Source organism: Python bivittatus, unplaced genomic scaffold (genome assembly GCF_059951505.1).
Source record: "Python bivittatus isolate LINGU-HERP-01145 unplaced genomic scaffold, Pbiv_v1 ctg000120_np1212, whole genome shotgun sequence".
NCBI classification, from domain to species: domain Eukaryota; kingdom Metazoa; phylum Chordata; class Lepidosauria; order Squamata; family Pythonidae; genus Python; species Python bivittatus.
Genome location: NW_028277037.1, coordinates 7,429,182 through 7,455,960, shown reverse-complemented (window position 1 = coordinate 7,455,960; position 26,779 = coordinate 7,429,182). Strand labels below are relative to the sequence as shown.

Below are 26,779 nucleotides of genomic sequence, written 5' to 3'. Positions count from 1 at the left end.
AAGTATTTCACGTTTAGTTAAGTATGTCACAGGGGAGGCAGGATGCCTGTTGGATTCCCTGGCAATAAAGGTTGGGGACCTGGCTAGTTCCATTTGGCCCTCTGTGTCTGCTAACGCTGTTTAATGAGTGCTTTGGCCTGATCATATCCCATGCTGAGTAGAAGACCTGGAGAGAAGCCCCAGGATTAGATTTTAGTTGCTACTGCCTGTTTCCATGTGGACTCATAGTTAATGGGGCAAGACCACGGGGAAAAATGGATAGTTTAAGCCAATAGTTGGGTATGGTCACCCCCACACTAGCCTCCACTATCATGAGGCTTGTCTCTAGTCTCAGGGTGGTATTAGATACACATTTTGGGACTCAAAGGGCCAATCTTAAAATTTAGATTGTACAAGTTCTAATGGTGCAAAATTGGAGAAGGGGCCCAGCTGGGCACCATAAAGAAGTTGTGCTGTTGGCTTGGCTTCAAATAATTTGAGTGCTGCAGGAATATAGTGGCCACCTCTTGTCTTGAGGAATTTAAGGATGGCAGATGAGCTCCCCTGTGCGTTTTCAGCAACATAGTCCCTGTGGGTGTTCCTACTGCCGGCAGAATGAAGGACTACCCCCAGGTATTTGAAACAGGAGAGCTGCTCAGTCTTGTGGACATCAATGCTCCAAGAGTAGCTCTTGGGCCTTTTAGCAAATGCCATGATTTTAGTTTTCTGATAATTGAGTTCTAGCTGGTCTTCTTTGCAGTACTGTGTTAGTGCTCTCAGTGCTCTTTTAAGGCCAATAGATGTTCTTGACAGTATTGCTGCATCGTCTGCATAGAGTAGAACAGAAATAATAAAAAAAGCTTGAAAATAAATTCACAGACACTTGCAATTGAAGCAGTCAACTTTTCTGTGTGGCACTTCTCGGCTAAGATCAGATGTGTGTGTGTAACTTTCTGGTGTGCCTTATGCAGAGTTTTCATGTGCCTGGCTCCTGTGTCTGTGTTGTTTTGTTTAGCTATGGTATAAAGAGAGAGAGAAATATGATTTCCAGAACAATTTGTATAGTAAATAATATAATGAATCAATAGGGATGATAAAATCTACAAGGGTTGCATTTTCTTTCAAGGACTTTCAACAGCAGCACTGCTGCTTTGTCCTCAAGTGCTAGTTGCTGCTCTGATGAGTACCTTAATTTTTCAGGTACACACTATTCTTAAATGTCAGTTCTACCTCCAGGTCAATAAAGGAGTTTTTGTGGTGGTTGTTGTTGCAACTAAAAAAAATCAAATTCAGTAGAACATATTAAACCAAATAAATAATATTATCTAAGGGCTATATAATGCAGAATCATTAAGAATTTTTCACTTCATGTGTGGTCAGAATCCAAGTATTACATATAACATGGCCCTTTATTTGAACAAAACAGTACAATTGAGAATTGCCTATGTGGATTTGATTAGGGTAAATTGTAGGGATGATACAGAAATAGGATTTGTATTTCCTTTTAGTTCTGCCTTTTACTTTATTTTATTACACACGGCCTTATTTAAAGTATTACTATTATTAAGAATCTTTCATCATCCAGAATTATTCAGCTAGATTTATGTTGTACTGTATGTATTACTAACTTTTTGGTCTAAGTGTTTAATCTTCATATTCAATATATATGTCTTAGGTCAATGGTGATTTTAATTTTAAGAAGTTGGGAAATGTACACTTCTCAAACTGTAGATCAACAAAGGGTGTGGGCATATGAATATTGTATACATATAATTATCAGTTGATTGGAAAAAATAATATATTGTGAGATAATGAGTAACCTGGCATAACTAAAATCTTCCTCCATTTAGTTATGTTCATTAATTTACTCATTCCAGGTTTATATTTTTCAAATAAAAAATAACATTATTGGGTTCCTTGTCTATAGATTCCCAGTTCTTATTTTATAACAGAAGTAAATCTTTAATTGTCCTTTTGGTGAGCTTAATACTCTATTATTATTTTTAAATATGCTGTAAGAAGGTACTTAAACAAAAGTAAGGCACACCTCAGACAGAACTATAATATTAATTATTATTCTGTCATTCTAAGAAAGCGAGATTGAAGATTTTCTGTGTGGACATAGGCAAATTTAGACATAAGGTAAATATTCCCTCCAAACCACCTGACTGACTTTGACAAATAGGTTTATGTATCCTAAATCAGTAATTAATTTGTAATAGTTTGTATATTAAAATATACTATCAGTTTATATCCTAAATATGAATTTTATTATTGCCCTTTTTTTGGCATTAAAGCAGTTTGGGAAATCAGATGATGAAGAACTCTTAACCTAAACAGTAATTATTTCATGTATATGGTTTACCTCTAGAGCAAAGAAAGCAAAGAACTCAATAGATAAGTCAACAGAAACTGACAATGGGTATGTCTCCCTTGATGGAAAAAAGACAGGTAGAAACAATGAAGATGTTTTACAGTTCCATGAGCCGCCCTGTGAGGTTATCAGATCAGAAGAGACTGGCTGGAATACTGGAACTGCAAGAAATACATACAATACTTCGAATCATAAAGTGAGTGCTGTATTTTGTGTTCTGGTTATTATTTTAGGGAAGCTAAGAAAGTAATAATGCAATGGGAACAGGCGGCAGGATTTCCTGCTTTTATTGTTTTTCCTTGATTTTTGGATTTACTTTTTAAAAATATCTTAAACCTATTTTATGACTTACACGTAGCGTTCTGAGTCTGAAAATGACAAGTAACATTGCTAATGATTTTCAGCAACTGATCAGGAGCTACAAGTGGCAGTAAAGGGGTTCAGATACAGGATATAGCTCTTGCCCCTCAAATTACACCCCTGCTTTACAACACACCTGATGATTCGGCACCTGTATTTTCATATTTTGAACCATAAAAATTGCTGTGCTGGGTGACACCCAAAGTCCTTTTTGTTCAACATTCAGCCTCACGCACTGGCACTTTCCACTTTGTTAATGGTTTTGATCATTCCAATTCTAGTCAACATTTGTCAACACTCTTATTTTTCCTACAACCTATCCCTTAATCTGTCTTCTATAATTGGAGACCTTTGCCTGGTCTATATAATTACATGAATCTTGAAAAACTCCAGGCTTTGATTCTGTCACATTTCATTTTTTTATTCATACCTTTGGCAGGGTAGAGTAATGCCTGAGCTCGGGAAAAAAAGTCTGTTCCCTGCTTTTCAACCAAATAGGAATAATAGAAAATAAAGGCATAATCAGACAATATGCTTCTTTTCTATTTAGTAAGTTCACTGAACCAATCAGTTAAAAGCATTTGTTCCATACCATTTGAAATCTTGTTTTCAAATGGTAAAATATAATGAAATCGTAGGTGAGGCTTTGAATATGACAATAGTTTTTCGTGTTGCTCTTTGCCCACCTTTCTTATGCTAAGATCTTCATTGAATTGTGCAATTATGTGCCACATGAATGATGCATGGTTTTACAGAGTGTAACAAAAGACAATAAGTGTTTTACTGGACAACTGTTTGGTTTTAGCAACTTCCATATCCAAACCAAGAATCTCTTCTATCTCTTTGAGTTTGCTGTTGAATATATCTTATATTTTCCTCATTAATGCTTATAAAGTAGATGTTATTATCTCATTAGTAATTATCAAACAGTATAGGATTATCAAAATCATACAATTTGTATTGTTTCTCCATACGTGTTTATACGAAAAAGAAAACTGGGTTCATGAAACATGGAATTAATCAGGAAACAGGTTGCAGGGGAAGTAACGCGAATGCACTCCTGCTGGTCCACCCATCCTCTTTGGAATGAAGTATGAAGAAGGCACTGTAGAAATGTGCAAATGAGCATTCAAGGATGCTTGTCAAAATAACTGCATTATTTGAAAAAAATTGTTTGGTGGGCTGATTTGCACTCTGAACATTTTTCTTAACATTTTCTCTAGAATTGTATATAAAAAGTGGATAAATTATATGTTGTGTACCAGTGGAGGAAGAATATGCCTTATTTATAAATGTAAACATGTCTGGAAAAGAAGAGTGTTTTAAATTAAAGATGTGTATTTTATTAACAGTAACTTCTTTATTGGTCTAGGACAGTCACAGAACAATGACAAACGTATCTGATGAAGTTTCTAGTGAAGAGGGGCCAGAAACTGGCTATCCTTTGCGACGGAACGCAGAACGTGCTTCCAGTGATGGGACATTTCGAAACAAGAAATCCCATCATTATAAGAAACATTACCCTGTAGAGGTAATGCCTTGTATTGTTGCTGAGTAAACTTTCATGCAAGTCAAATTTGTGCATATGTCTTGGGGCATGTGTGTGTGAGATGTGTATATAAAAAGACTGTTTCCCGTATGAATCTCATTTTTATATATCTACAGTATATATTTATTATTGAAATGTTAAAATACAAGAATATAGAAAAAGGGTTCTTGAATGAATCTCTTTATCCATTCAACAGAGAGCAATACTGTTGCTTAAAAACTAACATCGGTTTCCATGACAGCAAGACATCATGTTTGCCACAGAAAAGTTAACACAGCTACCTCCCCACTCCAGAAATTAGATGCGCATATACTGATATGGTTTAACTGTAATATATTTCCCAATACCATAAATTGGAAGAAATTAAAGTAAGATCATAAAAGGCTGGTCTAATAAAATATCAGTGCACCATTGACACAAAATTGATACTAAAGGAATATAAAAGGACTTTGAGAATTGGCTTTAAGAATTATAGGAGGCCAGATAGGTATCTATTTTAATGTTCACTAGTATGCATGTTTGTTTCCTTTAGCTGTTAATCAGATTGTTTCATTCAGAACCAAGAAAGAGAATGGTTAATTACTTACATTGTATACGCTCTTTTACAATAGATTATGTTAAATGTCACTCTGTGCAGGTGAAATATGTACGTATTGGTCATTTAGTTTCAGTGCTTTATCACTTTCTCATGCATGTAAGAAACCATTTATAAAAAAAAAAAAGTAAAAGGATGCATTGATTGTGGCTGACGTTATCTGTCATGGTCATTATAAATCCAGCTCAAATTGTTCTGATCTTAGCTATCCCTCAGATTGTAGCCTGTGGTTTTCTCCATTTAAAATTCATGTTTAACTTATAATTTCCCAAATCCTAATGGCTTTGAATTCGATTCTTACAAGTGTACATTGATTTGTATAAACTTACACTTGCAAAAATGTTGGGGTCAAGGATTGTTGCCACTGACTTACTCTGGGGAGAAAAAATTAAGTTTCTAACTAGAGATAGAGCCTATTCCTTTAAGAATATTAGCAGACAGTTGCCTTTAATAAGACATGTTCTGTTAATACTAATTCTGAAAACTAAAAAGCATTTGTAAATTAAATAATAGCTAATAATTCTAAAGACTACTTTTGTATAAACCAGGTTATTCTCTTCAGTTCACCGTCAGAGATTGTTCTAGTCATGCTACATTTGGCAGAAATATCTAGAGTGAAGATTCAAAGAGGGGTCCTCTCTTCTATGGCCTCCAGTCTCCTGCAGTGGAGATTGGAGTGGCATCTAAGAAGCAGATGTACCTGATACTTAGCACTCATTCTGTTGAGTGCAGGAAGTTTTGCGTATATTCATGTTTTCCTTTTTTTGGTTTTATTTTAAACCCACCTGTTATCTTTTATGATTACATGAAGTTCAGAGATACTTTCATAAATAAGAAACACACATTTTGGGGGTTTGTACAGCAGAAGAGCCTTAGCTTTTAAAAAAAGACCTCTAGCTTGTCTTGGATTATGATTTTGGTTGGCTCTTCATAATAATGAATGCATGATAGCATTATACGGCTATTAATGTATATCTTCAGGATGTCCCTAAATCAGGCACTAGTTGCAGTTCACGATGTTCAAGTTCCAGACAAGATTCTGAGAGCACAAGACCAGAATCAGAGACTGAAGATGTACTCTGGGAGGACTTTTTGCACTGTGCAGAGTGCCGCTCATCCTGTACAAGCGAGACAGATGTGGACAATTCTCAGGTCAATTCATGTGTGAAGAAGGAATATAGGGATGACCCATTTCATCAGGTTAGTAGAAGAATAAATGACATGTAACTTACCAAATCTGTCATAAGCTATAATTTTTGCTGAATAGTTACATGCTATTGATAATGTAATTTTTGTTAGTATTTGTTTACACAACTTTCTATGTCCTTTTTTTGTTTGTTTTTTGCAGAGTCATTTGCCCTGGTTCCATAGTTCTAACCCTGGGCTAGAAAAAGTAAGTGCGATCGTTTGGGAAGGCAATGATTGCAAAAAAGCTGATATGTCAGTGCTTGAGATCAGTGGCATGATAATGAACAGGGTGAGTATGTTTTTAAATATTAGGATTTGTCTCAAATATGATGCTTAAAATGCTCTAATTTAAGTTTATATATTGTTGCTGTTTTTTATACTTAGGCTTGTTGTTCAACCAAAGAAATGGGCCTGATAGAGAATGGTTTAGTGATTTTCTAGAAGTTAATCTTCCGAATCACAGATTATATTGATGATGTTCAGGAAGCTATTAAAGACCTGGCTATTCTCCCAGGCTCTGGGATGAACCCCTACTGGATTGGGTTTTGGGGTTGTTTGTTGTTTTGGGGGCCATTCACAATTCCTTTTTTGTGTTTTATAATTTTGTGTTTTTAATTGTAAGCCACCCAGAATTGTTGGGAGTCAGGCAGCCTATAAATTATATAAAATAATCCTTGGAGAAGGTTGAGTCATCATGGTCCAGAGAAGAAACTGAATATTCCAGAAAATGATTCTTTTCCTGGAACTGTAGGTTTTGCACATTCCTAGTGGACATCATTGTACATGGCTATGAAAGACTATAACTTCAAATGTGTAATATGAGCAATGTTTCACAAGTTTCAGGAATACTGGATTAGGTACAAAGATCCTTGTGAAAGGAGAAATGCCTAATTTTTGCTGAGTATCATCTCCAGCTGCTCTCTGCTTCACCATATCAGTACCAGAATGGACTTTTGGTGAGGAGCAAGGGGCTTTAGCAAGAAGGAGAAGATAAGAAAAAAATCATGGGTTTCAACACATTATAATTTTCATAACTCTAATATTTTTTATTTGCTAGATATACTGGCCCTAAAACCCTGTAAATGCCATAGAGCTTAATGATTGTTCTCGCTTTAACTTTTGCACTTTCATTTAGCCTATTTCAGAATTCCTTTTTAATCCACTTCATAGAATAGGATTTGTTAAAATGGATGGAATTATAGTCTTTGTTTTGTTTTCCATCTTTAGGTGAACAGCTATGTTCCAGGAATAGGATATCAGATTTTTGGAAATGTTGTGTCCTTAATCCTGGGATTAACACCATTCGTATTTAGACTTTCACAAGCAAAAGACCTGGAGCATTTAGCCACGCATACTGCTACTGAACTTTATGCTATTGCATTTGGGTCAAATGGAAATGTAATGGTGATTTCCATGGTTATTGTGTGCTTTATAGTCCGTGTTTCCCTTGTATGGATCTTCTTCTTCCTTTTATGTGTGGCCGAGAGAACTTACAAACAGGTATATGTTAGCACCAAACCTTTCAACTCTTGTTTTTGAGGAAGAGAATTGACATACTTGTCTATGATCTTTGCTATGTTTGATGCCTTGGATATTGGTTCTAGTGCTATGTTATTATTTGCTATGATTTATTTATTATAAAAATACATACTCTACCCTTAAAAACCATTTTTCCAGCATGGCTTACAATTCAATTATTAAGATGGATTTCATTAAAATACCCAAATTTTAACTGGCCATTACTATTATTATTGCTTACTATTATATATATCAGACTAAGAGAGAATGTTTAACATAACTCTGTTAACAGTGTAATGTAGTTAGAGAAGTAAAGAAAAAATAAATCTAGAAATTTGTATTATAAAACATCTCCAATACCTAACCAAATTAGTGAAAGTTGTCTTCCTTGCCCCTTGGTCATTTTTTAAAAATTTAAGTATTGGTTACACATATCAGTAATTCATTAATGCAAATCAGGTCTTGAGTTATTCATCTGGTATTGTGTAATAATCATTATGGCCATTCGTTGTGTACCTTTTGATGTCTTGACAGATTCCTAATACTGGGGATCTAATAAAGAAATAAGTATCCTTAACATGCAAAAATCAGTAGTGTAAGTGATTGTGGTTATATTCTGCTTGTTCTCCTAGATGCCCCTGGAAGGAATACAATGAAGTGCATTGTTTATTTAATTTAAAATAATTTATATTTTACAGAGGCTACTTTTTGCCAAACTCTTTGGTCATTTAACATCTGCTAGAAGAGCTCGAAAGTCAGAAGTCCCACACTTCCGACTAAAAAAAGTGCAGAATATTAAAATGTGGCTTTCCCTTCGTTCCTATCTAAAGGTTGGTTGGCATTTTTTAAAAAACATTTACAGTTTTAACTTAAATTAATGCTATACAACATGCTATTGATGCAATATGTTTAAACTCTCCCCATGCTTTTCTCACATACAGTACAGAATTAAAGGCCTGTATTTCTCAGTAGCGGGGGGGAAAGCCAAGAGGTCAAGAACTAAGAGAATTCAATCAGTCTTAATTTTAACAAGTCCTTCTTTGTATCAAGACAGCATTACACGTGGCTTCTTTTTTCATCATGCATTTAATGCTAATCAGTCCAAGATTCTGTATCTTAATTGCTTTTGTAGATTAACATCTTGCAGAAAGGAATCCAGTCTAAAGTCAAGAAATATTTACATGATGTCTTTTGAGCAAATCTGTGTTCTGTGCCTGCAGAAAACCAAAATTTTGGGTTTATTCTGAGATAATTACAGGGATGCTTGTTATCCTGATGGATTTGTAGGCTGAAGGGATGAAGGTATCATAACAGAATGATTCTGCCCTGATAGCAATTTACAAAGAATTCAGAAATTTTAAATAGATGTCCTATAGAATTATGCAAAACCTAATGATGATGATGATGGTAATAATAATGTATTAATAATAAAAGTATTTTTATTTAAGTAGTACACTTAAAAATTAACAGAAGATTGAATTTGTATATCAGAGGATCTACACATGATCAAATAGGCCTTTTTCAGATTATAATAGAATTGCAAGGCAAGTCTACAATTGTTGCTTGGTTAAATGTATAACCGTTCTTTTTGTTTTATTTTGTTTTCCTTTTTTTCTGTGTTACTTGGTTTCAGAAATCTTAAAGGATGGTTACACAGCTGAAATTCAGAATACTGTGATCAGGCTGTTTCTACACCTCTAGAGATAACACTGTTCAACTAGCATTTCTTCCCATTTATTCTTAATAATTGTTTTTAAGAAGCTATATTCTGAACCGTACAGCAAATAATGTAATATTTTGTATGCACAAGTTACCATATTGTTATATATTAACAATATATAATGTCACCTCATTTTCTAGGTTCTATGGTGGTCAGTCCATGCAATTCATTCACTATTTGTTTTTATTTCCAGCGACGAGGTCCTCAGCGTTCAGTGGACGTAATAGTTTCATCTGCTTTTTTGTTGACTATTTCTGTTGTATTTATATGCTGTGCACAGGTAGGAAATCAATGGGAATTTATTTCCTTCATTTTGAAATACCACAGTGAAGCAGCTTAGATAGGAATGTTTTTGCGTGCCTCCTCAGATGGACATCACAAGCAGAGGCTGGTCTAACAGCTACTGCATTTACTCAGGTGGTAGACCATAGAATGCCTCTCACTTTGCCTGGTTCACAACCACAAAGAAGTATGAAAAAGAGAAGGACTTTATCAATGGCTATTAAGAGTCCAGGTACAGGAAGAAATCTAGCTAGAATTAATTCAGCTGAAAATTTCTACTTGGTAGCATACCAAGAAATGGAATTTGTCCAAAAGCATGGTGACTCGTGGCTCATTTTTATAAACTTGCACAGATGAAATTAGCTGGGGAGCTCTTGTACTTCTGTAACACAATCATATGCATGTCTACTCAGAAGTAAATCACATTAAAATTGAATTGACTTATCCTTAGCAAAGTGAGGATTTCATAGAATTGCAACATAAGTCACTTATCCATTAGTTTCATTTTGTGAAAGATACTTCAATGCTTGGGATTCTTATGCAGAATTAATCCTTCTGTTTTGTTTTGTCTTATTTTAGCTACTACATGTACATGCAGTCTTCCTTGATTGCCATTATAATTGGGAACTGGTGATATGGTGCATTTCATTAACCCTCTTTCTTTTGAGATTTGTAACACTTGGATCTGAAACAAGTAAAAAATACAGCAATACATCAATACTACTTACGGAACAGGTGAGAAATATTCTGATGTTGTCTGAAAAGATTTATCTCAAAACGCTGTGTTACAATTACCTTTTTCTTTTGATATATTTTGCTGTTTTAGAATTTTATCTGTCAGCTGCCCAGAGTCACTATGGAGTCAGGTGGCCTCAAAATTGAATTGATTGATTGATTGATTGATTGATTGATAAATAAATAAATAAATAAATAAATATTGAAACCATAATCATTTCAGAGTTCAGATTGAGAATATCTTTAAAGTGGATGTTTTTATTCTGTTCATGTTTAATTGATAAACATTAGATTTTTGTGGAATATTCAATATTGTATAACTAATGTATCTATTGAGCAGTGTTACTTTTTGAAATATTTTTTTTGATTTTTCAAATAGATCTTTTAACATCAATTCTAAGTATTTATATCCATATTCAGTATTATTTACAATATTTTTATTTCTTATTCTTCATAAGAATTAAACCTATTTTGGAAATTCAGAGGTATTCAAAGGCATTGGGGAAATATTAAAAGCTTATAGCTGAGACATTATTGATGATACTTAATATTTTGGTGTAAGAAAAATCCAAGAACAGATCTTGCTTGAATGTTAATGTTTAACATTAATATTTACAACTATTTTCTTTGCTAATTATTCTTGGTGTTTGTAGTCTTTATTTACCAAACCAGTAATATAGAGAATCACCATCTTCTCAAACAGGGTTGTTTTCATATACAGAATCCTACCTCATTTATGGAATTGTATAGTAGCCCAGATGGCATCTACCTTAATGTTTCTTCTGAATTTTTCTTTCCCCAACAATAGCTGCACAATTTCTTGAGTGGTAGCATTCTGGATCTATCTGGAAGGATCAAGGAAGTCTGTATTTATGTTTGCTCATAAATATAAAACTTCATAACATAGATACATGGATTTATGTTAACCCTTGAGTCACTCAGAAAACAGACTAAACTGCAATTCTGTCATAGTAGCTACTTCTGGGTAGATACGCAAAGGATTTCACAGATCATTTCAAAAAGCACCTTCTGCTATATGAATCTCCTCAAACTTTGCCCTTCATTTGAGGCTGCAGCAAGTTGGAAAAAGTGAGAGTACTGTGATTTTGGCACTCTGTCCTTGGAATTCTCTCCCTTGGAATAGTAGTACCTTATAAGTACCAAAGGAAGACTTTAAAACATTTCTTAAGCATCTCAGCACACTGTCTTTTATTTAATCTTTTTACCATTCTTCACAGAAAATAGTTGATAGGTCTTTCTTAATTTAAATGTTAATTTAATTTAGTTTGTAAATTATACATTGCTCTGAGAATCTTAGGTTGAAGGGTGGCTTATGGATTTATTATATAAATAAACATTTTCAAATAATTTGATATCATTGTCTAAAAAATGTGCTACTTGAGATGAATGTTTGTTTTAAAAAAGAACTTTTTCTCCCCCTTGGGTTAGATAAACTTGTACTTGAAAATGGAAAAGAAGCCGAACAAGAAAGAAGAACTAACATTGGTAAACAATGTTTTGAAACTTGCTACAAAATTATTAAAGGTAAGCATAGAAATGGAAATTATTTTGCATACTTAAAAATAGATTGACCTTGCTTAATAAAGTTAAATAATAACTTGCTTGTTGTTTGTATTCTGCCAGTTCGGATTTAATGATTAAAAAAAAACTTAAATTCTGCCATTGCTATTGCAGAAAGTGCCAAAGTGTACCTTAGCAAAAATCAAAATCCATCACAATCAGTGAAAAAGAATAAATATATACAGTGATAAAAAGCTAGTTTAGACTTCATTCCCTCCATACCAGAACAGGGCTACTTGGCTTGCCTCTGAAATAAATTAAACTTAGTACAGTGAAATCATGTTTTAGTGAATCTTGACACAATAGACTTTGCCTGTAATGGACCAATTTCCATGCCAAAGTATGTAAGTTGTGTAATAGTATCATTATGCAAATGATACAAATTGCCACAATGATGTACTTTTGCATTTAACAGGCGTTTATGAATAACAGACACCCTCAATTAGGCTGTTACAAAAAGGTTTCACTGTGGGTTTTTTTAAAAGCACATAGGAGTTTGGGCAGCTCTTGAATATGTATGCTTGAAGACTAATAATATGCAAAAGTTCATAAATAGGAGGAATAAGTCTCCAGATCTCCCCCCCACCCCAACCGGTCTTTGGTGGTTTTCAAACTGTGTTTCAACTAAATTATAAATAATGGTAACTCATAGTCATGTGTATTCACATTCTGTATCAATTCAGTGTGCTTAATAGTTGTTTGTATTTTGTCCCTTTTCCATTTTGAGACAGAATGGAGTCAGCAAGTTTTTTTCAAATAATTTTATTAAAAGTTTTGAATAAAGCAATAAAAGATAATACAGACTAAAAGAAAAAAAGAAAGACAAGAAATGTAAAAAAAAATTAAAAATATATATAAAAAAGAAAAGCCCTCCCCCACTAAGAAGATAACTCCCCAGCCTCCTCATGGCAAGTGTAAACAGTACCCTAATGTCCACCTCCTCTTAGTTAAACAATATAAACCCTTTGTCTCATAACCCATAACCCTTAACAATAGGCAAAGCAAATAAGTAAGGTCTTCTTCAATCCAGTTACCAGCAAAAGATCCAAACAAAGCTCTAAGATTTTAACATTAATTAACATATATAAAGCTCAACATTCCACATCTCGCCTCTTAACCAAAACAAAATCCCATTTAAAAGTCATTAAGTGGTTCCAATATCCTAATATAAACAAAAAACCAAACAAATGCAAGTTTAACATGATAAAAAGAGACCATTTCTCCTTTACAAAAGACAAGCTCCAATACATAACATTCCAAATAACAACTTATCCCATTCAAATACACATTCCATATCTCCACTCTTAACTATAGGCACATCTACATTTCACAAATATAAAGTAATCCCAGTATCCTAATATAGACAAAAAATTAAGTTTAACATAACAAAGATAAATAATTTCTCCATCAAAAAAAAATTCTCCAAACTTCCTTACTTTGAATAAAAAGAAACAGTTAAATGTAAAGCCAATTTAAGTACTATAAAATTAGGATTACATAGAATAACTATAGAGTAAAAAGCTTTTACATTGTATTCAAAGTAGGCAAATCCAGCACACCATATTTTCTAATTAATATATCAATAAATCCAAAAAGAACCACCCAGAATTTCAGTGTATCCCATTTTATCCCTGATCAAATCAACTGACTTTGTAGTCTTTTTACCTTCTATACAGGGCAGTCTTTCTCTGTAATTCATTCAGATGATTGTTGATCCTTGTTACAAATTTCTTTAGCACTTTAAACAGTCTCTTTTGTAATTCCAACAAAGAGAAATTATTCCAATTGTTCTCTGGGATTATCATTTTTATTTCCTTGATTTTTAGAACCTCATCCAGTTTTCTCTCTGTGTCTGGTGACAGTTTCTTATTCAAAGTCTCTATATTTTCCTCAAATAAATTTTGCTGCATATCTCATTCTGTAATATCTTCATTTGGGAGCAAACTGTTCTCAAGAAGACACAACATAGCTGACATTTTATGACGCAGGTCTCTACACAGTTTTTCAAAGATGTCTCTAAACACCATTGTAAATTGATTATTTTATACCTCCAGTCTCATAAAACAATTTCTCTTTTCCGCAAGCATACTTTTATTTATTTTTTAAATAGTTTCAAAATCTTAATATTCAAAGTCCAAAACGCCAACGTTTTCTGAGCCCTTAAAACTTTCTGTGGCCAAAACCTTGTCTTATTTTTGCTGTTGATTTTAAGTTCTTAAAGATTATAAAGATAGATGTTCATATTCTTATTACTGAGGATTGAAAGCACTCACTCACTTGGTGTTCCCAGCCTTGTCATTCCAAAGGTGTCTAACTTTTTAAAATCTGTTAATAGGCAATTTTCGAAACTAGTTAGCAAGGGAAGTACATGAACGTAGTGTCCTTTGAAGGGCTCAGTTTGCAGCTGGAGCAAATATGGCAAATTCCCCATCTTCTGCTTTCCCCATCACCACCACCCAAGAATGCAGTCTTGAGGTCTCTTTGTGAGGAAAAGGCACAACTGTAAGGAGAAACTGCTTGGGCAATCTCGTGTCTCTCTCTTTAATCCAGAGAGGATCAAAGGGAGCCGATCTGCTTTGGCTCCCTTGTAAAATGCTGCAAATGTCAGATCTGCTTGTCAGTGGAGCTGTCTTAAGTCTGCCATCTTCCCTTGGAAGCCTGAGTCAGCAAGTATTTATGGGCAACTCTCTGTTCTTTCCTTGGGGCTCCCCTTTTTTTTATAAGTGTAAATAATCTTCTAGATGGGGCAGCTATTTTGTAGGGGCAGTTACTTTCTCTGTCCCCAAGCCACTGCATTCCATTCACTTTTCACCGGTTTATTGGACCTTCCCCTCCTTTCTTAATTAGTCAACAGTCTGTACCATTGACTTCTGATGCTGATATATTTGGGAGCCCCTCAGTGTTCTGCAGTTTCAAGATCTGGAGTTGGCACCGACTCTTGAAGAATAGTACTGGTTCTTTTTTCTTCTGAACTTGTAAGGTTATTTTGGCCTCCATTCCTTGACCACATAAAGATTTTAACAGAAAGCAATGATCAAGAGATTTACTGTCTACATCATATTACACTGAGCTCAGACTCCTGCTTTTCTTCATATATACCTGCTTTATGAAATGTGCCTTAGAGGACTGTAGAAGCAACTTTTTTGTTTCCTAACTACAGAGATATAGATCAGTTCTTTCTAAAGCATCAGTTCAGAGAATGACTAATATTTAAATGTTGTTTAAACAGTATTTCTTCCCTTTAGATGATTTATATTTCTTCCATTTATATTACGTAAATATATTTCTTCTTCCCAGGAACTGGACAGTCCCTTCAGATTATATGGATTAACAATGAATCCTCTGCTCTATAATATAACACAAGTTGTTATTCTATCTGCTGTTTCGGGTGTTATCAGTGATTTGCTTGGATTTAACCTAAAGGTAGCTTTTGCAATTTTATCTTTAATTTATCGTAGGTTTTTTTTTCCTTTTTAAAGGTAATAGTGACTTAATTTATAAATGTTGAAAAGTGCATATTATTTTAAAAGTATTGATATATTCCAGTCACAAGCACTTGTTCTTTTCTGAGCTATATGAAAATATGTAGGCAATCATTGTATTATGTTATGAGCTTTCTTGAATTTCAGTCCTAAATATTTGTATTAATGTGTTTGCCTGGACCCATAGAATAGTATTCCAGAGCACTGGTATACCGTAATGGGTTATGATATTGAACTGGTTCAGACTCAAGTAAGCTTCAACTTGAATAGTGATCTGCAGTAACAGGAGCTTTAAGTGAACGTTGTTATCTGCATTGTTTGAAACTGTATTAGCTAATCATCTTGGCTGATTTAAATGATTTATCAGATTTCAGTGGAAACGCTTTGTGACAAACCTGTCATTGTTTAAATGGTAGTTTTGAAAAAAACATTTTTCTCGGTATAATTGTGTGCTTAGATATTTTAGTGAAATGGTATTTATTCCTAATCTCGCTTGCTCACGGCCACTCACGCCTTAATCACCTCCCGATTGGATTCCTGCAATGTGCTTTATATGGGGCTGCCTTGAAGACCATCCAGAAGCTGCAACTGGTCTAGAATGCAGTGGCACATGCAGTCCTAGGTGCCCCAGAGTTCACTTGAGTTACACCACTGTTGTGTGAGCTGCACTGGCTCCCAGTTGCTTTTTGGGTGCAATTCAAGTTGCTGGTTATCACCTTTAAAGCCCTACAGGGCCAGGTTATTTGCAAGTCTGCCTCTCCCAAGTATATCTGCCCATCGCATTAGGTCAGACAGGGTGGGCACACTCTAGTTCCCTTCCCTTAAGTGCTGTTATCTGATGGGACTTGGAGGCATGTCTTCTCCGTAGTGCCCTAACCCTTTGGAATAGCCTCCCACGCTTTTAGCCTTCCAGAAGGCTTAATGACGCTGAAAGTTGCCGGCCAGAAATGGCTGACGCTTCGGCGGTTCGAGTCCAGCCTTCGCACTAAACAGGGTGAGCTCCTGTTTCCTCCCCAGTTCCTGTCAACCCAACAGGTCGAAAACTCACGTGAGTAGACAAATGGGTACTCTCACTCCGGTGGGAGGAAAAATGCTGGCGGCGCTTGCACGGGAGTCGGGAGCAGTTGCCGGTAAGCGCGAAACCGCGCTCGCCCGAAAAGGGCGCGAAGCAACGGAAACCCCGCCTCCTGCGCTCGCCAGCTGGGCTCTGCTCTAGGAAGGAGGCTCTGGCAAACCACTTCTGAAACAATTGCCTTGAAAACTGCAAGGACTCGTCCGAGCAGTCACTGCAGGGTCAGTAATGACTGAGTGCAGACAAAAAAAAAAAAAAAAAAAGGCCACGAAGACCTGACTCTTCCCCCAATGGGCTAGGATGGGGATTGAGTCATGTGGTTAATAATTTGGTTGGTCTGGCACCTGGTGGGAAGGGTTGTTCTGTTTTTCCCTTGTTTTTATTGGTTGTCGTGAACAGCCAAGAATCGCTGTGTGAAATAGGCAGTCCTATAAATTATTTAAATAAATAAGTAATCTACATAGACAAGCTTGCATGCAGGGGAAACTTCTGTCTTGTCAGCCCTTAATAATGCCTGGAAACATTCACTTTCTGTCTTTTGGAAAAAAGAGAGGGAGCCAGAAACTGTGAAATGGAATCATGACAGTATTACACAAGAGCAGAAGAGGACAAATAAAAGGGAATAGGAGGTAGAATTGGTGAGAAAAGCTTTAGAAAGTGTGGCTCCGGAAAAAAGAATGAGGTGAAAGAAAATGAGAAATACGCCATGCCTAAATAAAATTGTACCTGTAAATCCTTCTCTTTATTTGTAAACGTTGAGGAGCATATGATCCTTGCAAAGTTTCTATCTTATTGAAAAAGGTTCCCACCTCTGATGCCGGAGGAGGACAAGTACAAGATGTTGTCCAAAAAAAAAATGTTCAGATTGGAATGATTATAAACCTTTTGTTTTCTACTATTTTTAATTTCAGCTTTGGAAGATCAAATCCTGACCCTTTTCCAACAGAAGATGCCCATGTTGTTCTGAAGAAGAGGACAGATTCATTAAGGTGCCTCTGGGCAGTCACCAATACTGTATTTCAGACATTACAATCTCTTCACGGACATCCTTTGAAAAAACTGAAGTGTTTACAACTGACTGTCTAGTGCAATCTTGATATTTATTTTACTGTTTCAATTTTTGTAAACTTTATTTTAGCTGACAGTGTGTTTTGTTTTGGATCATCAATATGCTTTGGTTACTGAAATGTTAAAAAATGGAGATCCCAATACTCAAGATCCTGGTAATTAGTCATCTTAAATAAGTCAAATTTGCTTTATGGATTTGTGAAAGATGAAGCTCTTCTAACTTCAGAAGTTATTGTTACAACAAAGTCATGCTGAAGTCACTTTACTGAATAAGTATTACAAAGTGTTTAGAACATTTTATACCATCCCTGGGGTGGGGTGGGGGGGAGGGCATCAGAGCACCAGCATATTGTTGAATACAGTAGAAAATTACATTTACTGTAATGACAATGCATTATGCCAGGGAGCTAATAGAGACGTATAAAAATACAAAAGCAAAAATTCAAGAGCCAGCAGCTTTCTTACTGAAGTGATTCCAGGATCCACACTGAACTGTTGTTTAAACATTACTGAATCTTAATAAGGTATTACCTAGCAGGTCAACAAGTGCTCTTTCACGACATTTTTAGCAGAGCAATAATTGTAAGCTGTTACTACACTGTAAGATATTTTGATAAAAATTAGCTGTAGTATTTATTTGAAACGATGAGTTGTTTACACAGCTCTCTGCCGCTCAGTATGTGCACTTTCACTGTTATTTTAATAACGATCTTTATATATACTAAGCAAAATATATTATGGTGCACTGTGGTGCAATAATATTGCCTTTGCAATTGGGTATAAAAATGTGTATGCTCAAGATGAATACTTTCCCATAGTACACTATAGTATATGTGACTTATACCACACATAGACTTTAAAGTGAACATCTTAATAAGGTATATGTTTTAAATTATAAGATAAAACTCCAATTTTTAACCCTATTCCTAGTCCTGTTTATAAGCAATTGCTGATCATTTCAGTGAACATCTTCCCAGACAAAAAAATTCCTGAATTCCTGAAAAAAAATCCAACATTCCTGATTTGCCTCTTTGTTCTGGAGGACGTTATGCTGAACTTCCAGCATACTTTGGAATGGACGTATATAAGGATCAGGCTGTCTGACTGTGATCTGAAAGCACAGATAGAAGAAGGTTCTAATCCTTATTTTCAAATACATGTCCGTAAGATTGCTGTCTAAATTTATTTCTGGTTTCTGGCTCAAGGCAGAGCCATATGAAATCTGACTGGATTTCTGTAATCTTCTAAAGCTATGTATAGGTTTATATGTATAGACAGTATTAGTCAATGTTGCCTTTAGTAGTAATATTAGTAACTGATGGTTAGTTATGCAGTGAATGGGGGTGATGCCTGTCATTGAGTTACCTTGATCTAATATGCACTGCTGTGATACATGGAGGGCATAGAAAATTCTAGCTGTGTGCCCGCAGACATCTCTGGGATTGTTCCATTTAGTTGAGCGGTCAATACTGCACGCACAAAAATTACCTATAACAAGTTGCCGCTCTGTTAGGTGAGTGCGATAACCCATATGCTCAGTGAAGTCACTGGAGGACACGCTGGGTTTCAGGTGAAATTGATGGCATCTGCATAAATAAGAGCCTGTCAGAGTTGGGCGGCTATAACAAATTTGAATAAATAAATAAATTATTGGATTTACATGTTAGATTGATTCCCCATTTGGAGAAAAAGGTTCAGTTGATTTTTTTAAAAATAAGCTGAAAATAATGACTTTATAAATTTCAATTTGCTTATATCATCAAATTGTAATCAAGTATGTGAAAAGGTACCATTTTTATTATGTTGAATATACCTAGAAGATTCTGCATTACTCAGTTCATGCACTGAGCTTAGAGTTTTAAAATGTTTATTTTAAATATAAACAAGAGAAAATAATGTAGCTGAGAAGAAAGAAGGCTTAGACATTAACCTCTTGTCCAGAATTATTATGATTGATTTTAACTTGTGTGGTATAAGATATTTTTATATATAAAGCGACACAAACATTTTGTATTTTATTTGTTGCTGTACTAATGACCAAAGTACATTCTGTTGTGTTATTCTCTGTTCACCCTTTCCCTAAAAAAATGTGTTACTAGAGCTTTAAGAACATGCTATGTCTAATTTATCATGTAAAAACTTTGGCCGTGTGACCTTTCTTCTTCATCTATGTTGTCTGATGTTCAGGTTAAGTTTAGGAATTAAGTCTATTTTATATTTTTTTTTCCAAAATACGGTACAGACCTACGTAAAGCTAAATTTTACGAAGAATATATTTTAAGAAGAAAAAATAAAGAACAGTATGAGTTGATGATGTGTTGATGATGAGTTGCCTAGTGGCAAGAAACCATTTTCCATTTCTCCATTCTGCCTTACCATTTTTTTTAAAAAAAGAGTAGACATTTTCATAATGAAGCATTTTTGGTTTTTTCGGTATCTGAATTTTGAGTCTGATCTTATTTGAAGGGAGCAGTTTGAGTTCAAGGAAGAAGTTTGATTGTAAGCATGCTATACCTTTGCAACTAGCAGTATGCTAGATGGTTGCACTAATTATGGTAGCATTGACAAACTTAAACATGAGGGCTAGCAAATAGGAAAAAGTACCTCACAATAATGACAGATTTAAATTGTGCCATTGGTCTATCAAACACACAATTGAAATGCTAAGCATCTTTTACATCCCTTATTTGAAAAACAGAGGTAAAGAGAATGTGGCAGTTCTTGTTCAACTGTTGTTGACGTATGTTTGTAACAGGCAGCGTGCTCAAGCTTGGAATAAAACCTGTGGCTGATGGTATAACTCTTAAGTATTCCTGTTTATTTTTCCTATCATGGTCTTTCTCACATCAGGGGTCTGGACTACTACTGAAGCTCGGTATTTCTTCAGATAGGTTTGGATCTTCCTTGTTCTCTGTTAATTGCCTTTAAAAGTCTTAGCACAGATGACCACTCTGGGAGTTGGTGTTATCATTGTTATTCTTGAAAATGGCGGTTCTTGCATCCTCCAGATTCTCTACAACAATATATTTGAGCAATTAATACAAATATTCCCGATAAACCAGAGAACTACGTATTGTGCTGTTACTACACAGAATTTAGAAATAGATTGCAATAAAGAGAAATTACAGTATGAATTGCAGAAATAGATTGAAATATTATCAACTGTTTAGGTACATAAACATTTTTCCATTTATTTCAGCTATTTATAATAATGTATAATCCTAGGAAATGTCTAAGCTTTGTTCTCATATATCTAATGGGAGAATAGGGATGGGTTAGTGTATTTTGGGAACACCAAAAAAGTTAATTGACACAGTCTACTAACTCCTTGGGGTGTGAAATTTAACCCAGAACAGACCCAGTCATGCACAGGTTACACTAATTCCACCTGTCACTTTTTCTCTGTGATGCAGCTAAGCCCATTCAATATGTCTTTTACCTATCTGTTCCTTCACGGTAAAGTGTTGAAGAGAAAAAACAGCAGTAAAATTAGCCATACTGTGAATTACAACAGTATGTGTCAGTCAGTAATTGTGATTAGATTGTCAACCTGTTGATTTCCTGCTTGCATAATGTACAATAATGGAAACTGTTTAGAATAATGGGGTAATGTCTCAGATGTTACTCCTGAATTCCTCAAAAGGTGAGAGAGTAATTTCTGGAAGTCCCCCAAAAATTAAAATAGAAATTCAGATCCTTCTAGGAGGATTTTCTATCTCATTAAGTAAAGATAGAATATTTACTTTCAGGTCTGTTGACAAATAAATGCTAATCTTCCTCTTGTTCCATCCCATCTGAGCAACATAAGCTGCTGCTTTGGTTTGTTTAGTTCATGGTTGTCATTATGCTCCTTCCTTCCTTAGACATCATTATTTACTAAACACTCTCAGAAGGGCTTTTTAGAGCTCCCATTTTATTCCTGGCTTCCCTTTGCTCTCCTCCTTTCTTCCCATCATTTTCTCATATATAAGGCACTTTTTTTTCCTTATATGTATAAGGCGTTTTTTCCCCCTCTCATATATAAGATAGACTGCTTCTTTTATTCTTTTTGTGAAATGCCACATACCTGAATGGTGCTACGTATGTAATAACTGCATTCAAGACACTTATTATTTCTGGGAATTGAAACTATCTGCACTGAAAGGGGGGTTGTGAGTATTAGAACCAGAACAAAACTTTCATAATGCTCCTCTATGGAGGACAGAATTCTCACCCACTCTCCCTCCACCCACAAAAAAAGTTAAAAGTCACAGCGAAATCCAGGCTAGACGGAGGGTGCAATTTGCAGAGAAAACGATCCGTAGGCTGTATTTTAATTGGATTGTTTTTGAAGCTGGCCTGAAAATGGCCTTTTAGGCCTATGCTTCCTCTGTTCAAGTTCTGAAAGAGGAACTTGAGATCCTGGACCATGGACTGCATGGAACCTCCATTTTGTAGCCTCAGGGAACCTTCAGAATAGGTTCTCCACTGAATCCCTTTTGTGAAGATGCTCAGACTAAATAGTCCAACCATACTAGGAAATTGACTGCAATATAGCTAACCAAGCCAGCTAGTTCTTAAGGTGTCCTATCTTTGTAAGGCTCCATTGCCATGACAAAACAAAATCACAGTCTGGGTTTGACTGGCTCACTTGAAGAGACTTTCATCAAACTAAATGGGGCAGATGAGCATCCATCAACAAAATCTGCTTCCTCGAGTGTAATTTTGTTTTAGCTTGTAATATATATCTTTTAAACTATAAACCATTTTGGGATTTTTATGAAGAGGTGTGATGTTCCACATCCTGGTGTCTTCTGGGGTAGAGATTACAAGGGGTTCCTGAGTTGGTGCCTTTCCAGTCGTGAAAGAGAAAGGGGCTGGGCTGAAGGGTAATGTAGCTCTTCAAGGCATTGACGTACTGGGGAGGGGAGGGGGGAACCTCCAGGATTCAATCACTGGCCCAAGTAATCAGCCAGGTCCCTAATTTGCTGATCTGCAGAGTAATCTCTTAGCTAATTTTGTTTATTCACTTAGACCTAAAAAAGCAGACCAGTAAAGCAGAACGATTAGAAGTATGCTTGATGTTAACTTTCTAATTAAAAAGTGGCACTCGAGGGGCAATTAAGCAAGAGTACCAAATGTTTTCTGCACTGTAGGTTGCTTGTTTGGGCACAAGCCAGGCGATTCTGAATCCCTTAATTCTACTGTAGGCCATCCATCCAGTTAGACCTCTGGTAATCATAAATCCAATTCTGGTAGGAGGTTCTTTTTTTGAGAGGATAGGCAGAATGCATCATTACCCAGTTCTACGTCAGGGCTCCTAGATCTGGGCTGCACCATCCTGGATGACCATGAGTGATCATCAGTAGAGTGTTCTCTATCACTTCACTGCCATCTAGCAGTCCGCGGGAGTTTTGCAATTCAGATGTAGTAGTTTTTCCATGTGGATGCTAAAGCAAAAAGAATGTTGCAGTCCAACGTTTAAAAAAAATAATATTGGTGAGCGTGCCTCACTGAGCTGTGTGCACAAAATAAGCTACAGTATCCAGGCAACTCCAATTCTGCGATGTTATGCTCTACATACAGTGAACATAGGCATACCTCATCTTAGCTCTGCTAGGGTTACTCATTTGTATAATCTGCTCTTGAAAAATGGTTCAGTAGCTCTTCTATATTAGCTCACAATTGCCAAAATGAGCTACCTGAAGAGAAAGCCAGGTGTGTTGGGCCTGCATCACCCAGAAGTCCTTGCCAGATGAGAGCGCTGGGAGTTGCGGTCTCAACACATCTGGAAGAAGCCAAATTGGCGGGAAGGCTGCCATAGGCTATAGTGTCTCCCTCCCCCAATACTGGTTGGCACTATTTTCATGTCCCCGTTCCTAGTAGCAGTTAGATCTTGAAGCTTTTTTCATGAGAGACATATCCTTGACTCCTATGCAGAAATTCTGTATTAATGCACACTGATGGAAATGCACATTTTTCTCCACGGAGTCACTCAAAGTGATGTGTAAATAATAAAAATGGGATGACAGCTGAAGGTAACACACTGCTTGGCATAATCCTATTTATCTATTTAGAAGTACATCCCACTGAATTTAATAGCATTTATTCCCAGGTAAATGGGCTTAAGATTCCAACCCGGGGGAACATTTAACATTTTATAATTTTTTTTTGTATAGTTGTGAGACTAGACTGAAGCTAACATAACTAAAGATGAAGCAGCCGTGTAAGCAGAGAGGATGAAAATCCAGGAATCTTGTCCAAAAGATCCTTTTGAGGAAGTAGATAAGAAGGAAACTGTCAGGTTCAGCCCAAAGAATTCCAAGAGACAGTGCAAATACAGTTCTGTTGCGTTTATTAGCTTCAACCTCCAGACTGAAATCTCCCCAGACTGGACCCTAGTTCCCAAGCCAGCCAGCCACAACACCGTGAATTCCTTAGGGAGGTGCCAGCTTCAACTTCTTGAACTTCCCACACTCCTGTTGGGGGCTAAGAACACACTTATCTCCCTGAGCCTGGCCTTCATAAGTCCATTCCATCACAGAAACAAATCATTAGGGAAACAAAGGAAAAAACGTCACCTGAACCAGACAAAGGAAGTTGGGCCTGAGTGCATGGAACCCCACCTCCAAGCCCATCAGTAGCTATCAGACTTGTGAATTAACAAGGCAAGAGTAGCTGCCAGTCTTGTGAATCAAAAATGCAAGGACTTTTGGGGATAAAAGGGGTTCCTGAAGCCTGCTCACTCCTTGAGTCATCTTTGGATCCAGACTTGGCAGCTTCCATCCCTCTAGCTCAGGGTTCCTCAACCTCGGCAACTTTAAGATGGGTGAACTTCAACTCCCAGAATTTCTGGGGATTTCCCAGAAATTTCCCAGAATTTCTCCCATTGCTGGCTGGGAATTCTGGGAGTTGAAGTCCACCCATCTTAAAGTTGCCGAGGTTGAGGAACCCTGCTCTAGCTAGTGCCTGGTAGCCTAGCTGAGAAGGCCATGGGTAAGTGCAGATGAATGTGTGTCCGTGTGTGAGATGTGTGTGTGTTTGCTGTTACGTTAAATTCACTGGGTCTCCGTGTATTCCAAAGAACCTGTTGTCCCTCAGTGATCGGTTGGAAATGATTTGTGTGTGTCCCTAATTACTTCCCAGCTGTTGCCCAGGGCTGTGTGTCTTGTCTGCTCCAGCCGCACCTATCTGGAGAACCCAGGTAGAAAGCAAGGGGGGCTGATAAGATCTGCGTGCCTCAACAGGCTGTGAGTGTGTGAGTGAGTGACCATAAGCCGAACGTGGGAGCGCCTGTAACACAGTATCCTGAAAATATGAGTCAAGAGTGAAATTAAAATATACTTTGTTTAAAACAAAATCTCATTCTGATTTCCAGCACTTATGGTATCACCTCATGCCTGCATAAGAACAGAGTAGTTATTTTTTCAGTGATTTGTTGTCACTTAGTATACAATGCACTGTGACAATAGCCATTGTTCATGAAGTGCTTGAACTGGGGTGGGGAGGGTGTCCTGACTCTACATACCCATGTAGCATGATAGTTGTATGGTCTGGTTTTCATCAGATGTGCATTTGTGAAAGCACCTACTGGCCCATCTCTCATGACAGCATACTTTTTTTTTTTTTTAAGGATATAAATCTCTAGATCCTATGTCTGGCTTTTGTAGGTAGGACTAAAAAGACTTCACCTTGAAAACAGTTACCACTTGATTAATAATTATGGACTAGATACAACAACAAGCTTCTGATTTGCTATATGGGTCTCCTTGCATAACGGGGTAACTAGGCAAGAACAGCTCAGATGGTATTTTAATTCTTAGTAAATGGATTAAAACCTGGCTCATTTGAGTAATGAAGTACCTGTCTGCGATGGACCTGAAATAGATCAGTGATGTTCTGCTCTGTTGTAAAGGCACTCATGTTAAGAAAGTACAATATTTTCTTCAGTTTTGTCTACTGCAGACTAATCTGATGCAGAAGATGGTCTGCTTTAGTTCCATTTCTATGTTTATTAGCACATCTAGGCCATCAAGTGCACGATTTAATGGCAAAGTGTGTGGCATCTTTTCCTTTCCAAAATAAGTTCTATATCCATTGGGGGGAGGGGGGTTATCATCTGTAGGGCAGATGCCCATAAACAGATTAAAACAACAACAGCTCCTCACTTCTGCCTTAACCCAAGTATCAAAGTATCAACAAATTCAAGTTAGCTTAACAAAACCTAGTCAATCATTTATCAGTTTTGAAGATCAAGAGGCTCTTATCAGATGGCTTTTTCCCTTTGTTAAGCCTTGGCATGAGTTTTGAGATCAGTCTAATGCTGACTTCTACTGTTTTATGAAGCTGTCCCGGTTCTTTTGCTGAAGTATACAAATGAAAGCACTATTTATTTTGTAAAAGTGTTTCAGGGAATGCACAGACTTTCCCTTCACATGTAAACCCCATAACCAGTTGACTTACATTGGAAATCAGAGGATTCCATTTCTGTTATAAAAAGTATACACGACTCACCTGATGTGTACAAAAACTGTATCTTTCACTCTTGCAGGAAGTAAGGAGCAAGTCTGGAAAATTTGCAACTGATTGAGTTTCATGAGCTGGTTTAATAAAATATCATTCCAGCTGTCTGATCACTTGATGCTTCCCCTCCAGTACCACGAGGTGGCTCTGCAACTCACTAAAAAGCCACCTAGAACTGGTTAAGCTGATCAAGAAAATTCAGGCACGAGGACTCTTGGTATCAATATTGTCAAGATGCTATAATGTTGAACCCAATGAAGAAATTCCAGTTTACCTCTAAAACACTCTCAAACTGAGGAGCCTCTCAATTTAAACTCAGATGTCCCTAAAAGAAAGCTCTGTCTGATTGATTTGAAATGCTTGTTTCTGCCTAATCTTGCCCTGGAAATAGGAGTAATGCACATCCTCATATGTCACTCATAGGACAATAGCGTTGGCCTATGTAAGGCTATCTGCATAAAGTCCCTTCTCATTTGTATAACAAAAAGTTCTTTGCACCACCCTTTCTCTTATCCAGATGCTACATTAATTCAGTGCCAGATGTCCCAGTAATGATAATTCTGACATTTATTTAAATGTTGCGGTTCAGTTGAAAAGAGACACATGAGCAATCATCACATTTCAATCCAACAGGGAGCATCTTCTTTTGCGAAGTAAATTAAATCCTTACAGATGTGGTAATCAGCTTGCTTTTGTGGAAGGAGATTGGATGCCACAGAAGAATCATTTTCCTTCCGTTGTTAAAAAGTGCCTTTAGTGATCGAAGCTGACTTC

General features: G+C 36.4%; 1 protein-coding gene across 3 annotated transcripts in view; it reads left to right on the top strand.

Annotated features, from left to right (window-relative positions):
* Nucleotides 1-20,294, top strand: part of PHTF2 (putative homeodomain transcription factor 2) — an 80,415-nt gene extending 60,121 nt beyond the window's left edge. For all 3 annotated transcript variants that reach the window (XM_088134938.1, XM_088134937.1, XM_088134939.1), the window contains 11 exons: nucleotides 2,351-2,549; nucleotides 4,086-4,244; nucleotides 5,839-6,057; nucleotides 6,206-6,334; nucleotides 7,273-7,545; nucleotides 8,262-8,393; nucleotides 9,477-9,563; nucleotides 10,145-10,300; nucleotides 11,750-11,845; nucleotides 15,179-15,304; nucleotides 17,347-20,294. In XM_088134938.1, the coding sequence (XP_087991064.1) occupies nucleotides 2,351-2,549; nucleotides 4,086-4,244; nucleotides 5,839-6,057; nucleotides 6,206-6,334; nucleotides 7,273-7,545; nucleotides 8,262-8,393; nucleotides 9,477-9,563; nucleotides 10,145-10,300; nucleotides 11,750-11,845; nucleotides 15,179-15,304; nucleotides 17,347-17,367 (1,597 nt within the window). In that variant the 3' untranslated portion in view covers nucleotides 17,368-20,294. The remainder of the gene's footprint in view (nucleotides 1-2,350; nucleotides 2,550-4,085; nucleotides 4,245-5,838; nucleotides 6,058-6,205; nucleotides 6,335-7,272; nucleotides 7,546-8,261; nucleotides 8,394-9,476; nucleotides 9,564-10,144; nucleotides 10,301-11,749; nucleotides 11,846-15,178; nucleotides 15,305-17,346) is intronic.
* Nucleotides 20,295-26,779: the final 6,485 nt, after the last annotated feature.